At 45.6% G+C, this 18,426-nt stretch overlaps 1 protein-coding gene across 2 annotated transcripts in view; it reads right to left on the bottom strand.

The window, feature by feature from the left end:
* The window catches only part of DOCK4 (dedicator of cytokinesis 4), a 1,604,094-nt gene that overhangs the window by 90,585 nt on the left and 1,495,083 nt on the right, over positions 1 to 18,426 (bottom strand). For both annotated transcript variants that reach the window (XM_078674485.1, XM_078674490.1), the window contains 2 exons: positions 14,656 to 14,737; positions 14,442 to 14,551 (listed from right to left, as the gene is read on the bottom strand). In XM_078674485.1, coding sequence (XP_078530611.1) covers positions 14,442 to 14,551; positions 14,656 to 14,737 — 192 coding nt within the window. The remainder of the gene's footprint in view (positions 1 to 14,441; positions 14,552 to 14,655; positions 14,738 to 18,426) is intronic.

Below are 18,426 nucleotides of genomic sequence, written 5' to 3'. Positions count from 1 at the left end.
CAAAGTAGCCATTCTCACTGCAACACAAAGAAGAGGAAGAAACAAAGTAATCACAGTAAAATGGAGATTCCCAGACAAAAAACGTTAAGTGTCGACGGCGCAGAAATAAGGGAACTGACGTCAGCACACCAACGAGGTCTTCTTATGACTCTGGTGACCCTATGCGGTGTCGCGAGTGGAACCGTGCTACTATGACGTCCTCATTGACGTGGGAGAGCTAAGAACAGAATTTCAGTGGAATGCTGGTGTAGGGGTAGGTCAAAAGGTGAGGAATCCACAGGCAGATGTATTCATCAGAAATTTTGTAGTTATAGTTATCTCAAGTTACTATAACTCACGCCCCCCATGCACGGTTTTCCCTGCAATAATGTCACTGCAAATGTTGCAGTGATATTATCAATGTCACAGAAAATGTCATGAGTGATATAATATGTGGAGTAATTAGCAGTGCATAGCAAGCGCGCAAGTTATAGTTACCTTAGGTCACAAGTTAAAGTTACTTGAGATAACTAGAACTAGAACTGTTGAATTTCTGTGGTTTTGTGTGTAAAATCTAAACCAAACTATAGACTATATACAAAATTGATGCAGAAGTCGTAGACGTAGACTCTATGATGGCAGCTCTCGTCGACCGGGGAAGCGATGATGAAGTCGTCGACGAAATGAGCAGTTTTTGAGGTAACAACTGCGTAGATGGAGTCTTAGACGCCTGAGAGTCAGATCTTGAGGGTGTAACAGGTGCAGGAAGATTCTGAGGGGGAGAATTCACCCCTTTTGAAGTGGAAGATTAATCCTTGTGATGTTTCTTCATCACTTTAGGTTTAGGACATGTCTTCTGATGTTCACTTGTTCTCTTCATAGATGAAGACGTTTTGATGGAAGACACACTCTCCACATCAGAGACAGGGTTCTCTGAAGTCTTCAACTTCTGTAGTCACAGAAGGAGACTGCCTTCTCTGTCTTTCAAGGTCTTCTGAGAGAAGGTTCTACATATCTTGCAATCCTTAACTTGATGTTCAGGATACAGGCAATCTATACACTTTTTATGAGGATCTTCAGAATGAAGTATCTGCTTTCCACAGGAACCACAAGGCCTGAAGAGGGACTTCTTGGTGGTAGACATTCCAAAAAACTGAATTCCTGAGAGAAACAGAGAAGAAAACTGAGCAGAGCTCAGGGAGACTCCCTTCAAACGACGTGTGGTAGAAAATCTGAGGGCCTGAGCCTCTGAGGAGAACATTCTAAGAGGGTGCTGACGCCTGATTGGCCCGAATTTGGACCAAAACATAATGACTAAGATATATCATAGAAGTGATATGTTGTCTATCTAGGAAAAACTCTATGTTTTTGCTTTCTCTATGTATATATGCTTGTGTTATGTCTACAATGCTATGTTATTTACCGTGGGACTCCTACTTCGACGACGGGGAATATTCAAGCATGTGAATCTATGAAAGACATTATGATAAATATATTTTCTCAAAATTGCTTCGGGTGCGGTCTCCTTGCGCGCTCAATGCGTGATTGCCATGTGACCTTAAAAAAAAGCATTTGATTAGTTCATAACATTTCCCATTGTAACAGTTGGAGGACCCCACCCATTTTAGTCATTCTATCTACAGCGTTTGATGAGACACAACCCTTCTGCTTAGAGAGCTTTTTTTTAAAGTTTTTTTGCTGTGTACACATATCTTATACTACACACAACATGCAACGATCATCTTGATCAATATTCATGGTCTGTACATTAGCCTTCCACATGTGATGGCAATGCATCTGAAAAGTTACATCAAAAAACAAATGTGTGTCACACGATGCACCTGGTGTGTGTGTGTGCACATTATTGTGCTGCCTTTCGCCTGGTTATCGGTGGCTCGAAGGGGTATCATCAGCCACGGGCAGAGTGCACATCCAAGATCACATGTGACAAACAGTAAAGTGTAATGTGTAGATTTGTGTTGCAGTATGCTCTGTTGTCAGACTTTACCAGTGTAGTAGTGTGTCATATGTGAGACTTTCAGATTCACGTTTGACTTGCATTGCTTGACTGCAATGAGCGTTATCACTGTGTATGAAGTAGCCTCACTGCTGATCCTCCCTCCATCCAAGCACATTCACATGTGTGCGCTTTGCGATAGCAGCACTTTCAATAATACCGCACACCATTGACATGCGTATCTACGCATATCCACAACCTTGACAACAACATGTGATGAGGTCCATTCAATGTTTTCGAACAGCATCTCAATAGCGATAGTTGCCGCCCTCCTGGTACATGCTACATCAATGTAAATTGAGGATTGTGCAACGTCAAAACTGCAACAGGGACACACACATAGGTACACTTCCTGACCAGGCAGGAACTGAACAACGCCCAGGTCCCCGGAAGAATTATTCACACCCCCACGCTGGCCTGGCGTACGCAAGCCCAGCCCACTTTGCATACGTATAAATAGGATAACGATGACGCCACATGTCCCAGTTCTTCCACACTGCCTTAGGTGATATGGCTGCAACTACCTTGCATATCACAACGCGCACTAAAAAAAAGGGATCCATGAGGTGTACACCATCCTGGCAATCAACACTGAATATGAATTGTGAACACTGCTGCCGATCGTGTTTGGACACACAACAATGAAAGCAGGTGAGCAGTGCGGCTTGGGTGCACAGGGGCTCCAACTGAGAACAGTGCGAGGGAAGGGGGTGGGGTGCAGCAGCCTGGGTGCACAGGTGCAGGCAAGCGATGTTGCCATAGATAATAATGTAACCTCTAGCCTCATTCATATCTGTTTCATTTTAAGGACTTGCTGGACCGCACTCTTTCTCATGGACCCCAGCGTCCTAGACACACGGGTGACGGGAGGAAAACAGTGAGCCTGGGTGCAGTAGGCCGACGCTCTGTCTCCTCCTACCACTGTTCTTTTGACTCTCCCGCCCCTCCTCCCTTCCACCCACTCCCTCTCTGTTCCATTTTCACGGTCTTCCTTTCATTCTGACTACCTTTCTTTTTCTCCTGGACATGGTACACATACTTATGTTTCTTTTTTATCTTGCAGGTTTTGTACACTGCTTCCGGAGGAGTCCCACCCACTTATTTCATGTTATACTGTTGTTTGTTCGAATAAAGTTGCGTTTCGATTTATTTGTGTTGTTTTAATAAAGGTTATTTTTTTTACCAATAAATAAGTGAGTGTATGGGTCTTGTTTTTCTGACAACACTTGTCTGTAGTTCATTGTGAAAATCGGCTGTTTATAGGAGGTTATGAGGGAAAATATTTGTAATTTTGCGGTGCACCTAACAAATATAAACCAACAGGCTATTACATAAATGGAGCCTGCGTAATTCTACAACTGCAAGGGTTCTATGAGTGTATCACTTTTCAACACCATGAGTACTGCCCGTGTGATTACAGAACCAACAAGGCACAGCCTAGGGCCACCGAGGCCTCATGGACTGGCGAGGCCCGCCCTGCATATTTAAGTAAAGGCGATCCCCGGACTTGAGTTGGCCTTAAAGCCCCCCGAACAATTAGTAAACAATACCCGGGGACGTGGCGATCCCCTAGGCTGGGAAACGTCTCTGTGCCCTCCCGCGCCTAATTTACATGTGAGATTAAGGTCTGCAGTGCTGCAGAAACCCCGCAATATAATATTAGGATTGGCCCGAAACATTACCCACCAGGGGGCTCATTTAAATGAACAGGTGAGACGCCGCTTCTTTTTTTTCTCTCCATTTTTACCATCCGGATCCGCTTTATTGAAGCGATACGAGGTTTTCCTCCTCTCGCTTCAACGAGGCAAGCATGGATTTGCTACCACAGAGTGGAAGCCATGCAACCGTTCTGTAATAGCAAACATAAATGTCCCGCAGATGCACACCCCGGGACATTGTATGAGCTGCGCCTGGGAGGTGCATAGGTTACTGCATAACTACAGAATTAGTATAAACGCACACTAACACTACTTGCACATGTGTAGTACAGGGACCAGAGTGTACTGAAGAAGCAGAGGAAGCCCAAAATCTAAAAATATAAATCCTAACAGAGGTCGCATGACATAGTTCAATGAGCCGACAACCCTGGGATGAGTAAAATCAGTGTCACAAACAAAACAGCACAATGCAAGCAAGCTCAAAATATTGGTGAGTGCTGCCTTCTTTTTACCTTCTCCCGCTCCTCGCCAAATTTATGTAGTGAAGAGGCAGACAACAGTGGATCGGATAAGTAGATTTATTGCAGGAAAACAAGACAGCTTAAACAGCCACCAACAGGAGCAGACAGCAAGGCAACCGTCTTCTCCAGCACCGTGTACAAACTCCCCAGGGTTCCCCTCATGACAGCCCCACATTTTAACATTACATACTTGCATTCTACTAGCATTACATACTATCATTTTACTATGACTTACATTAGAATATCACACAGAGCACATGACTTTACAGCAATGAGCTCATGGTTTCATCCAAGAGTCTTGAGACCGGTAGGGGTAGGTAGTTTGCTTCTCACTCCCTCTATTGTATAAACGCAAACTAACACTACTTCAACAGGTATGCTACAGCGCCCAGAGCACATCACTTTATTTATTTATTTTATGTTATTTGTAGAGCGCAACACTCATCCCGAGGGATATCAAGGCGCTGACAACCAAGTTTGCTGTTAATTCTGCAAGGCTGTTGCTTAGAGTTTAGGGAATAGGTGTGTTTTTCGTTTTTTTCGGAACTGGAGGTAGTTGGAGGTGTGTCGTAGGTCTTGGGGAAGCTTATTCCACCTCTTGGCTGCTAAATAGGAGAATGATCGTCCTCCTGTCCTTACTTTGTTGATACGTCTGGTTCTGGCAAGGGCTGATTGGAGTGACTGCAAATTCCTTGTGGGAACATAGAATTCAATCTTCTCCTGAAGTATTTTAGGGCCAGTTTTGTAAAGAGCTTTGTGAGTGTGGCTAAGGAGTTTGAATACTGCTCTTTGGCGCATCGGCAGCCAATGCAGTTTCTTCAAACAGGTTGAGGCAGAAGAACAATAGTTACTTACCTGTAATCTGTGGTTCTCCAGTATTGGTGTCTTTCATAGATTCACATGCCTGAATCATTCCCCGTCGTCGGAGTAGGAGTCCCACGGTATATAAAAAAGCAGTAATATGCCATTTGTACATAGCAAATAACAGTTATAATAAACCAGGAAGTAAAGTAGCCTCAGCTACCAATGAAAAACTTCCACATTAGTGACCATCCAAGTCATTATGTTAGACCAAACTGCAGCCAATCAGGCCACAGCTCCCACCAAGGTATTCTCCCCAGAGACCCAGGCTGTCAGATTTTTGTAGCACTGGAGTGTACCAGAGTCTATATGCATACATCTTAACAGTCTGGGTGAGACTCTGAGGGGAGGTGGGTGGGTGCATGTGAATCTATGAAAGACACCAATACTGGAGAACCACAGATTACAGGTAAGTAATTATTGTTCTTCTCCAGTATTAGGGGTGTCTTTCATAGATTCACATGCCTGAATCCGAGTAGTTAGCAGTAATACAATATGTCGCTCTTAGACGCCAAAAGAACAGTTTTCATGCATGAAAAGAAAGCAATGCAACAACATAAGAAAGCGTCAAAAGAGCAGAAGGAGGTGGGAGAGATTACCAGAGGCTCACCTTATTGAAAAAGATTACGCAGGACTGCTCTCCCCACCGAGGCATCGGTATCGCTTGAAGAATCCAGACAGTAGTGCCTCGTGAATGTGTGTCTGCTGGACCATGTTGCGGCTCTGCAAATGTGCAGGAGAGGCACACCAGCAAACAAAGCAGTTGAAGAGGAGACTGCTCTCGTAGAATGTGCTCTAGGTAAGGTCTGTAAGGGTTTACATGCTTGTTGATGGCAGAGCCCTATCGTGGATGAGACCCACCTGGCGATAGTCTGTTTTGTCACAGCACAGCCTTGTCTTGGTCTGCCATGCGCTACAAATAGCTGATCCGTTTTTCTGATGGCAGCTGTTCTTGACAGATAAAATTTAAGGCATCTCTTAACGTCTAATGTGTGTAAAGTCCGCTCAGCTGGTGACTGCGGATTGGGAAAAAATGTCTTAAGTATCACTGGCTCATTTAGATGAAAATCCGAGGGTACCTTGGGCATGTACTTCGGGTTGGTGCGTAGTATCACAGAGTCATGTGTGAATTGCAAGAATGGTGGCTTAGAGGTGAACGCTTGCATGTCACTCACCCGTCTGGCTGATGTTAATGCCAGCAGTAATGCAACCTTCCAAGTGATGAACTTGAGATCGACCTTATGGATAGGCTCAAAGGGATGGCGCATAAGCTGAGCCAGTACTATATTCAAATGCCATGATGGAGGTGGTCGACGTATTGGTGGAAACATACGAAATAAACCTTTAAAGAATTGTTGGATTATTCTTGAGGAGTATAGAGAATTCTTACCATCCTGACGGTATCGTGATATGGCCGCTAAAAACACTTTAAGTGTTGAGTGCGCCAAACCTGATTTAGCCAACTGCAAAAAGAAAGGTAAGATCTTTTCCGGTTCCGCATTCATGGGATGTAAATTCATAGTTTGGCACCAAACACAAAAACGCTTCCACTTGAGTTTGTAAGTTTTGTTTGTTGAAGGCGCTCTAGCATTGGCCAGGACTTCTTGACAGTCTTGTGGAATGTTCAAGTGTGCAAATTCATGGTGTTGAGGAGCCAAGCCGATAATTTCAGAGAATGAGGGTCCGGATGATACACCCTGCATTCTTGAATTGTCAGAAGATTTGGAATTTGAGGCAGTTGGACTGGCTCGCGCTCTGACAGAAGGAGAAGCTGTGTGAACCAATACTGTTGTGGCCACCGTGGAGCAATCAGAATTATTCGACACGGTTGTCTCCTCATTTTCTTGATGACTTTGGGAATTAACGGAATTGGCGGGAAGGCGTAGGCAAATATCCGTTCCCAATTCATTGACAGAGCATCCCCGCAAGATTCTCTGTGGGGAATCCAGCTCGCAAAGTGAGTACATTTCTTGTTCTGATATGTTGCAAAAAGATCCAGATCGGGGAAACCCCATCTCTGGAAGATCCGATCCAGCGCTGGCTGATGCAGTTCCCATTCGTGAGTGCTGTTCTTGGATCTGCTCAGCGAATCTGCCAGCACATTGGCTACTCCTGGAACATGCACCGCTGACAAGTTGATGTCGTGATCCAGAGCCCAATTCCAGATCTCTTGAGCCTGTTGAGACAATCGGGCTGATCTTGTGCCCCCCTGCTTGTTCAGGTAATGCATGCTCGTTGTGTTGTCTGTTCGAATTAACACTGTCGAGCCTTCTGGAACTGCCTGAAAGGATTTTAAGGCGAGGAAAATGGCCTTTAATTCCAACAGATTGATGTGCCATTTCTTTTGTTGAGTGTCCCATTTGCCACTGATCGTCATCCCTTGAAGGTGAGCGCCCCAAACTTCTAGCGAGGCATCCGTGGTCACTATGAATCTGGGGACTTCTGCGAGGAAAGCACAGCCCACTTGCAGGTGGTGTTTCTGACTCCACCATAGGATTGTATTCTTCATTCGAGGTGTTAGGGTGATGATATCCTCGAAGGAACCCGATATCTGCACCCATTGGTGACTGAGTTCCTCTTGTAAGGGTCTCATCCTCAGACGACAGTTTGGAGTGAGAGGGATGCACGATGAGATCATCCCTAGGAAAGATTTGAATCTCCGAACAGAAACGCACTCTTTTCTGAGGAGTGTGGTTGCCATTGTTCGGATTTTCTCCTGTCTTTCGTTTGAAATGAAGACCTGAGCGAGCTTGGAATCCAGCGTTGCTCCTAGGAAAGACTTCCTTTGTGATGGTATCAGATCTGATTTCTCGAAGTTCACTGAACACCCCAGGCTTTGAAACAGGCAAAGGCATTTCTGGACATGTGCGTTTGCTGTGTCGTAGGAATTGGCCTTGATAAGGCAATCGTCCAGATAAGGGTATATCTGAATACCCTGCAATCGTAAGTGGGCCGCTACAGGTGCTAACATTTTTGTGAATACCCTCGGGGCTGAACGTAGTCCAAAGGGAAGCACCTTGAATTGGAAATCCCTGCCAGCCACTCTGAACCTTAGGAACTTCCTGTGTCTAGGGAAAATAGGTACGTGGAAGTAGGCATCCTGAAGGTCGAGTGTTGCCAAGTGGTCCCCTTCTGCCAAAAACTGGAGGATCTCTTGGAGAGTTAACATTCTGAACGTTAATTTTTTGATGTATTTGTTGAGGGCACGCAAATCGAGGATTGGGCGCCATTCCCCTGATTTTTTGCGTATCAGGAAAAAACGAGAGTAAAAGCCTGTTCCTCTCTGGTGTTGAGGTACTCTCTCAATTGCCCCCTTTCGAATCATTGTATTGATTTGGATGAATAGCTCCTTGAGATGTGCTGGAGGCGGCCCCTTTGGTGGTGAATTTGGAGGGGTTTTTACAAATTCTAATATGTGGCCCTTGGACACCACATCCAGCACCCATTTGTCTGTAGTAATCTTTGACCATTTTGAGCAATGTAGGGATATTCTTCCTCCAATTCGTTTTTGGCTGGGACACTTGGGCGGCAGGAAGTGATTCTCACTTCTTGTTGGTGTTGTCTCTCCCCCGATATGTGGCTTTTCCTCGGGGCTGTGAATAAGTATTTCTTCTTTGGCCATAAGGTTGTTGTTTATATGGCTGGTACCTCTGGGTGTTTTGGGTGTTTGTATAGGAGCGTTGTTGGTAATATCCTCCCCTATTTGAGAAGCTTCCTCTTCCTCTAGTGCCACGAAAGGAAGATTTGCGATACTGCAGAGTACCCAAAGATCGTGCAGTTTCAGTATCCTTTTTTATGGCCTGCAAAGCCTCATCCACATGCGAGCCGAATAGGTACTCGCCATCATAAGCCATGTTTAACACCTTGGCCTGTACCTCCTGCCTAAAGGATGTAGATTTCAACCATCCCTCTCTCCGAAGGACTGCGGCTCCTGCCAACTGTCTGAATCCTGTAGCTGCTACATCCACTGCAGCATCAATGATCTCTGACGATGCACACTCCCCTTCTTGCAGAATTTTAATAGCCTCAGATCGGTCCGGTTCAGGCAGTTTCTTAATGTAAGGCGATATGTCAGACCACATTTGCCTTCAATACCTGCCAAGAATTGCCATAGAATTAGCAACCCTCACTGTGGTCGCTGCAATCGTTGATACCTTTTTTCCAATGGTATCGAGTCGTCTCCCGTCTCTGTCCGTTGGAGTGGAGATTTGAGATGACGGGTTCTTTGCTCTTTTTTGAGCAGCCTGCGCAATGACTGACTCCGTCTTGGCCTGGCCAATCAGGCAAGCAGGTGAAGAAGCTGGTGCTCTGTATTTTTTATCCACCCGAGGTAAAACTGCAGGTAAAGAATTTGGTGTGGCCATGATCTTTTTACCTTCTTTCCAAATAAAGTCTATAATCGGAATAGACCAACTTTGCCTCTGAGACAAATTCTTAAAGTCGTACAGGAAACATTCGTCCTATTTAGTCTCCATGGTAATGAGGAATCTCTTGGTGGCACTCTCCATAATCCTATGGAAATTCGCAATATCCACCGGTGGCGATTCAGACTTTGGCTGTTCATCTGGAGAAGGTGAGTCCGCCTGATAATCTTCATACTCCGACGAATCTGATTCATCTAATTCACCTTCTTCCTGAGCCTCCTCCTCAGTAATTTCATCCTCCGTGTGGTTATAGGGCACCGGTATGCGAGGGTTATGCCCCGTTTCTTCAGGTATAGCAGGCATGGAATCTGGGGCCACTCTGGGCTGTGGGGACGAGATATGTGAGTCGCCAGACTCCGAGGGCAGAAAACGGCGATAGTAATCGTCCAACATGGACATTACATTTCTGAAAAGCTCCATAGGCATTTGTGTCCCTGGTGGTGGTGCAGTATCCAACCTGGGCGAATGTGTCACTTGCTCCTCTTCTTCCTGATCCTTTACCAGTATAAGTAATTCAGAAGGACTTTTGGCTGCTGGAAATAAATCATCACCAGAGTCCTCTACCTCAGAGTCCAAGAGCCTGTCTGGCATTGTTAGTGGCGACATACATGCAGACTGGGATGGGCGCTTCTGTAGTAGTGCCGCAGTGGTGGCTGGAGATGGCAGCGATAAAACGTTACTTTTTGCTGACCAGACTTGGATATCTGTGCAAGATGACAGCTTTGGGGTTATTGGATGCTCTTGAGCCACTGGGGTGTCTTGTGGCGTAGATTTTGTTGCGAGCAATGCAGTCGCCGTCGTTGAACGCTCCGTCGACAACTGTGGTTGTTGAGACTTCGTCGACGAGACGTGTTTCGCCGTCGACGACGTCGCCGACGGAACTGTTTTCTTCGTCGACGGGGCCGTCGACGGGGCCGTCGACGGGGCCGTCGACGGAACCAACTTCTTCGTCGACGGGGTCTTCGTCGACGTGGCCGTCGACGGGGTCTTTTTCGTCGACGGCTGGATGGTCGACGAGGCCTTCCTCGTCGACGATGGGATGGTCGACGGCACCTTCGTTGACGGTGACGTCGTCGACGGTAAAGTTTTGTTCGTCGACGGTAAAGCTGTCGTCGACGGCAAGGTTTTTGTCGACGCTGATGAGTGCGTCTTCGAGGGAGGCTCGTCGACGGTTGGAGAGACCTTCTTCGTCGACGAGATGGGACGAATCTGGACATGGACAAAAGTTGGAGAGGACGCCGAGGACATCACCAAGGAGGTTTTAGGTGAGGAAAAAGTCATGGTAGAAGTCACTGGAGTGGCTGTCTGACAGGAAACCGGCAGAGAAGTCGCTGCCTTGGTAACTGGCCTCTGAGGTGACAATAAAGACACAGTCTTTTTAGATACTGGTGGCTTGACAGATTTTTCAGAGGATTTCTTCATTTTAGAGGTAGATGGCTCATCAGCGTCAAGAGTGAGCTGGGCCTGCTTCGCTACCTTTGCCTTAGGGGTAGTCACCTTACCCTCAGCCAGTCTTTTTCTAATAATAATAATAATAGGAAGTCTTGTAGAGCGCAATGGTGACGCACAACGGCGTGTCCCCGCGCTGAGATGCGAACGCGTACAGAGAGTGTTCTGAGGGGAAGACCAGCTATCTGGCATCCCATAGAGGCCAAACTTCCTACCTCAGAAAGTGGTAAATCCTTATCCTTATTCCTCTGTATCCACAGGAGCAGGCGACCCTCTCTGTCCCTGAGGGTCTTGGTAGGAAAAGTGCGACAAATCTTGCACTCCTTAGCTTGATGATCAGGATACAAGCAATATATGCATAGAGTATGCGGGTCCTCCTTGAACAGCCTTGCCTTGCCGCAGGATTCACAGGCCCTGAAAAGGGACTTAGATGTAGACATGTTTGAAAGTGAGAACCTTCAAGAGTAGAGAAAAAACTGAGCAGATCTCAGAGAGACTCCCTATCACACGACGTGCGGTAAAAAATCTAACAGCCTGGGTCTCTGGGGAGAATACCTTGGTGGGAGCTGTGGCCTGATTGGCTGCAGTTTGGTCTAACATAATGACTTGGATGGTCACTAATGTGGAAGTTTTTCATTGGTAGCTGAGGCTACTTTACTTCCTGGTTTATTATAACTGTTATTTGCTATGTACAAATGGCATATTACTGCTTTTTTATATACCGTGGGACTCCTACTCCGACGACGGGGAATGATTCAGGCATGTGAATCTATGAAAGACACCCCTAATACTGGAGAATCAAACTTCCCCTTATTGCAGACGAGTTTTGCAGCTGCATTCTGCAGCACCTGTAGTCGTGTAAATAGGTGCTCATTCATGCCTACAAATAGAGCGTTTCCATAATCCAGCAGGCTAACCAGCAAGGCTTGCGTTACTGATCGTCTACAGTCCAATGGAATCCAGGGGGAAAGTCTGGCTAGCAGTTTCAGGATAGCAAAGCCTTTGCCACAGAGGGACCGCACATGTTCCTTCATGGTCAGGGCGTCATCCATAATGATGCCCAGGTTTTTTGCGTGTTGTTTAGGCGTATGAGCATTACCTAGAGTGGGTGGCCATCAAGTGGCGTCCCACACTCGTTTGGCGCCGCCAAATAGTAGGATTTTGGATTTTCCTGCATTCAACTTTAAGCAGTGTGTGTGCATCCACTGTGCCATCTCAGAGACACAGCTGTGCAGCTTTGATTTAATAATATCTGGTTTTTCGTCCAGGGCCACCATCAGTTGCGTGTCATCCGCATAGGAGCAGATGCCAATGCCCCACTTCCTACCAATTTTAGCTAGTGATGAAATATAGACATTGAATAGGGTGGGACTTAGTGAGGCCCCCTGCGGGACACCGCAGCTGATGGGGCTGGGTTTGGAATGAAATTGACTGAGATGCACAGATTGTGTTCAGTTGCTTAAGAATGAACGTAGCCAGCTCAGTGCATTAGAATAGGTTCCCTTTTCGTAAAGAATATTCATCAGGCTGTCATGAGAGACCGTGTCGAACGCTGCCGACAGGTCCAACAATATCAGGGCAACTGCCCCTCCTTGGTCAGTGCATAATCTGACGCTGTCAGACACTGCCAGCAGCGTTGCCTCTGTACTGTTGTTAACTCTGAATCCTGTCTGAGAGGGATCAAGAAGATGATTTGTTTCCAAGTACTTGGTCAGCTGCCCGTTTACCAATTTCTCTAGGACCTTAGAAAGGTTGGGGAGCTGGGAAATGGGACGATAATTTTCAGGATTGAGGACATCCGTTCCTGCTTTTTTTAAGAGGGGGATTACTGAGGCATGTTTCCATAAATCGGGAAAGATGGCAGTTCTTAGGGATTTGTTAAAAAGCTGGGTGATCAGTGGGCAGAGCGTGGGGGCAATCTGTGCAAAAATGAAGTGGGGACAAGGGTCTAGCGGGGATCCAGATTTTGCTGTGCTCATTGCCTTCAACTTTACAGCAATGGGCTCACGATTTAGGCTCACGGTTTACTCCCCGAGTCTTCAGACCAGTAGGGGTGAGTAGTTCGCTTCCCACTCCCTGTATAGTATAAACGCATACTAACACTACTTACATAGTTATACTACAGTGGCCAGTATGCTATAGCGCCCAGAGCCCTTCACTTTACAGCAATCAGCTCGGTTTGATCCCAGAGTCTTCACACTGGTAGGCGCGAGTACTTCACTTCCGGTATAGTATAAACGCACGGTAGCAGTCACTAGTTCGCTTCCCACTCCCTGTATGGTATAAACGGCTACTAACAAGACGTGCACACGTATGCTACAAAGACCAGAGCACATCACTTTACAGCAATGAGCTCACGGTTTAGGCTCTCGGTTTCATACCCAAGTGTAGCAGCATCACATCTCAGCACCATGTCACTCTGAGCAACACCGCACTTTCAGACTGGTAGGAGTGACTACTTCGCTTCGCACTCCCCCACAGAGGTTACAGTGCTCCTATCCTCCTCTGTCCTCCTCTTTTCGCCCTTTTTCCCCCTACTCGTTTCAACAAAATCACAAAATGGGGGCCAACACTTCCTAGTTGCAACCGCTCGCCGCGCTCACAACCAATAAGCAGCAAGCTCGTGCTTGTAACGCCTCAGCCAATCAGATGGCAGATTTCCCAAATATCGATATCTGTAAATTTCGATATTTCTCCAAAACTACTGACCGTATTTACCCCAAATAAACAAAAGCGAGCTTTCTAGAAAAAAGACCCTTCTCTCTGCCAAACTTGTGGTAATTCCGTTCACCCGTTGAACCTATAGCCTTGTCTAAAGTTTCCTATGGCAATTGCATGGAGAAAACACGTTTTGGGACCCCCCTTTTCTCTCGGCCCCACCCTTGAAGAATCGTCCCCAAACTTTCAACATAGGAGCTGATATGAACAAAGAATGAGTTTTGAAAATTTCATGAAGATTCATCAAACAACGCCAAAGTTATAACTATAACTTGAGCCTCAGCCATGCACTGCTTATGACCTCACATATTACATAAATCATGATTTGTTCTATGACATCATTTATATCACAGATGACATCTCAAATGACATCACTGATGGCATCATCCAAAGAGTGTGTTCGTTTGTTTTAGAGTTTACATAGTGGAGGGGAAGTACTATATTACTTTTCTACCTAATATTGTAGAGCCTGTGTCAAACTGTGATATAACCCATCCGATAAAATCTAAATCCAAATCCCATAGGAAATAATGGCATTTAGATTATGGCAGCCGGGATATCTGTCACCGTTTTGATGGAGTAATCAGTCTGCTAAAATCTAAATCAGGCCTTTATGTTTACAAAAGGCAGATCCTCCTAATCCTCCATCATAGGTGTGTAGAGGTATTGGACATATTATAAATCTTTATATTGAATACGTGGAAAACAATTTCCTGAAATAGTTCTCCTTCACAAAGATATGATGAGTTTACAGGCCAAATCTTAAGGATCATGATAGAAAGGCAGTGTGCACTTTATGAAGAGTAATGCGTACCTGGGATGACTCAGTAGGAGTTGGGTAGATGGCACTGAAAGGTCTTTCCCTTGGTGAAAGACAGGGGTTGTCTCTAGATTGCTTATGCTTGTCAGATAGTAGCGGTGAAGCTGGATGAAATAAAAAACATATTAGGAGATGCTAGTTTTAAATTGCTGCCAAAAAAAGGCTAACAGTATATAGTCATTAGCACATCACACTTCATTGTACTGACCTCTGGCACTAGATGGAGCAGAACTGGTGACATTTGGAGAAGCAGAATGCGTAGAACTCAGGCTTGAGGTAGATGGGCTTGGCTGAAAATGTAGAAAGAACATTATTTTGTGGTTCTTAATATTGGATCTATAAACATGTTACATCCTTTAAAATGCCCAAGCAAATATTAGGAAGCCTTTTAAATTATCATATCTCAATTGTTTTTCCTTTGCATTTTTTACAGCTACACATTTTTCTTACATGTTCTATCACCTGATTCAGTTACTCTCTCTAACAAGCATCGTCTCTCTCACACAGAACAATGTTGAGCAATTTTGTAAATTGGATAATGTGATATTTACAGTGCTGTCACTTCAGTTATACTTTTAAATAACCAAAACGATCTCGAACAATTTACACCCACCAAGGTTGAGGAAGGATGGTGGATTTTGGTAATTTTGGCAGTTGTATACGAACAATGGAGGAAGAGTACAAGTAACTACAGGTGAATCGTATATACCTACTCTTACATATATACACTTTCTCTTCCAAAAGAGTGGTAGGAATTTAGAGTTTAGGTCGGCCCAAGTGTAAAGTAAACATGACTGATAGGCCAAAATTACTCTCTTTTCTATATTTCACATGCAGAATGCAGGTAGGTCCATCATACGGATCTCTCCCCTAGTACTTTATGAAGTAGGAACACCATTTTGGAATTTCAAAGAACATTCTTTTCAGTTTAGTGAAACGGTATGTACCATTTCAGGGAAGGTGTGGTTCATTACATTTCATAACAATGGGTGAAACAAAAGTAAATTCTGTAGGAAATTGAGGACGTCAAAGAATCCCTGCTACGTAAAAAAAAAGTCTTGAAAATGTTTTAACTCCTTTGTTCAGTCAATAGAAAACATTAGAGATTGATAGTGGATGTTCACCAATTGTTTCCACTAGAGCAATTGTTGCAGGGCTAGAAAGATGAAGAACTCTGATCTTTTATGTCCCTTGGCCACTTTCCAGAGAAACCAGATCAATGGCTCCCCCTATCCTGCTGACAAAAGTTTTAGGAGTCTGCATTGTTCATTGCATGTTAATCTGGTTAATTCCACTATAAATGCTTCACTGAGTGCCCACCAGGAAAGGCTAAGGGAAGATCCAAGGATGTGGACGTTTTTACAACCAAACAACTCTTTCTGAGCCTAGGGAAGTACAAAAGTGGAAGCAAATATCAAAGTGACACTTGCACTCTCTTTTTATCCAGACCTTTTACTACTTGTAAATCTAGAAGACCAGTTCAGTTATGCACAGCACAAAGTGAAAATATTTTTGTAGCCCAAGACCTGTATGGCTCTTTTTCTCAGCTCTGTCTAGTATCCTACAAATAAGCATACAACACATGTATGGTGGATGGGTTATCTTGACAGAGGAGCATTGTACTACAAGAAGGAAATGGGGTGACTATGGTGCGCAAAAACAAAATACTCTGGTATCAGATCTTCCCTTCTTCCAGTCTTGCAGAATGATTGAGCAGCATTAAAGGTCCAGAAAGGTGGATCTAGCTTATTCTAAAATCGCTCTAGAGCAAGTTTATGTCAGGACTGCGGGCTTCAGATTATGCAATACATTTCTCAATTTTATTGCTCAGCAGCCAAAAGAACATTATATCAACACAATAAGACTACAAATCCCATGAGTCTTTGATTTGATACAGATCTAACAGTCCAACCATAGAGTCCACCATATATAACATCCATCAAGGAAAGGCACTTCCTCTTTCTTCACTACTCAGCAGCCAGATAAGTGATTTTTCTTGGTGATGTTATTTATGAGTCAATGTAATGGTTTTTATGCCTTGGTATTGTTTGCGGCGCCCGGCCGCTTGCTAAACGCACTGTACAGCGGTGATGGGGGCGACATAGGTAGGAACGCCCGGTGCACTTAGCAGAACGCACCACCAGTAGCAGTCGAAGGCGCGATTGCAAGTCGGGCCCTGTAAGGGTGCAACGTGTGCGGGAAGACGTGGTATAGAGGGTCGCTTGAGGGTGCAATTGCACGTCAGGTCCACTAGGGGCTCAGCGTGTGAGGATGGCGGCATTCCACTAATTTCTGGAATTCTTCCCTCGGTGCGTCTCGTCAGCTCTGTTTCCCTCAAAGAGATTTCAAGCCATTTTAAAGACGAACACACGGAGAGTGAGCCCTTCATTTCAACATTAACATTGGTGGTGTTGTTCTTAGAGGGTTTTACTTGCCCCAGTCATTTGGTTCTTACCGCGTAGCATAGCTTATCGTCTAGCCCACTAAAATTAGAGGGTGTGTGCACTCAGTCCCAATGTTCTCTCAATACTCATTGTTACCTGTGAATTTCTGCCCCTCTGCCAGCAACAAGCATTGACTAGGGTAACAGGGAGGTACTGTTTGTGTAGTACAGAGAAGGTGGGTCCTTACCTGTGAAGGACACTAGGGTTCACCCTATTCTACAGCGTCTTACATTGTAAGCATAGTGGTACCTGATCATCCATGACAGGCACTAGAAAAGAATACTGAGGCGCAGGGGACAAGGAGCAGCCTCTCCTCCCCATTCATATGGAGCTGGTAGATCCCATTGATGTCTCCCTCCAGAAAGCGATTTTGGCGGCCTTACTACCCCTGAGTAAGCAAATAGTGCAACCTACAGCCCGAAGCAATGTAGTACCCCCGCAAGGGAAAGGTGTGGGACCTGTACCCACTAGTGGCACTCAGGGTGAACGGCAGGGTAAACGGAGGGCGAAATCTTGCCCCAAAGCCATGCATTTGAAAGATCACTCAACGTCTTCCTAAGAGAGCACCAAGCACGTTGCAGGAACCAGATCCCAGCCTGGGTGGACCCCCTACAAACATGATGCCTACTCTCCCCAGGAGGTGGATGAGAATACCAGGGAAGATTATGAGAACATTGATTAGGACTCTGGCAATGAACTAGGTCCTAGTAGACCATTGCGAACAGAGGGCAGTGCCAACCAGCCCTGGCTGGAAAACCAGGGTGCAGATACTCATGACGCTGGGGCTGCCAGGACCTGCTGGATCCTGATGAGATTTACCATCCCTGCTCTCCTGACTGGTTTCCCGAAAGCAAGGTGGCGACAGGTGGCTACCCACATTCGGAAAACGATGGCTAAGGAGGTCAGGGGTCGACTGAGGGCAGAGTGCCCAAGACCGTCACTGACCGGCAAAGTGGCCTGTATGCCAGAAATAGATGACAATCTTTGTCGCTAAGTTTATCAAACACCCAAAGAATGGTCTGGACCGATCCTGGAGGTTATGCCAGGACAAGGTCCTGGATGTCCTGGGGCCACTCACAAAGATATTGAAATGAAATGAAATGAAATGAAAAAAGAAACTTGCTAAAGCGCACTGTGGCCAAGCGGCTTCCTGGCTTCCTGGCGCTGGATGGATATTCGACATGGCAGAGGCAGCTCCTGAATCAGGTGAGCTAATTGACCCCGGCATTCTCTCTGGCTGGGCCCAGCAAGTGATGTGCTTCCTGCGGCACTCAAATTGTGTGTTGTAGCTGGAGCGGCGATGCTCTTTGTTGATTAAAATCGACCCAAGCTAAGAGAATTGGCCACCAGAGAGACCGGGGCAGTAGCAGACGGGGTCTATTTGGAGACCTGTTCATTAAGGAACTTACAAAATTCCTGACAACCTTTTCCTCCGTGGATAAAGCCCACCAGTCTATCCGGAAGGTATTTAACCAGAAGATTTTTGGTGGGGCCGGAAGATGTAAGTGGCGCTCCTCCGGCCGGGGGTACAACAC

The sequence above is a fragment of the Lissotriton helveticus genome, chromosome 1_1, assembly GCF_964261635.1.
Source record: "Lissotriton helveticus chromosome 1_1, aLisHel1.1, whole genome shotgun sequence".
Lineage (NCBI taxonomy): Eukaryota > Metazoa > Chordata > Amphibia > Caudata > Salamandridae > Lissotriton > Lissotriton helveticus.
This window is presented reverse-complemented; position numbering and strand designations above follow the sequence as displayed.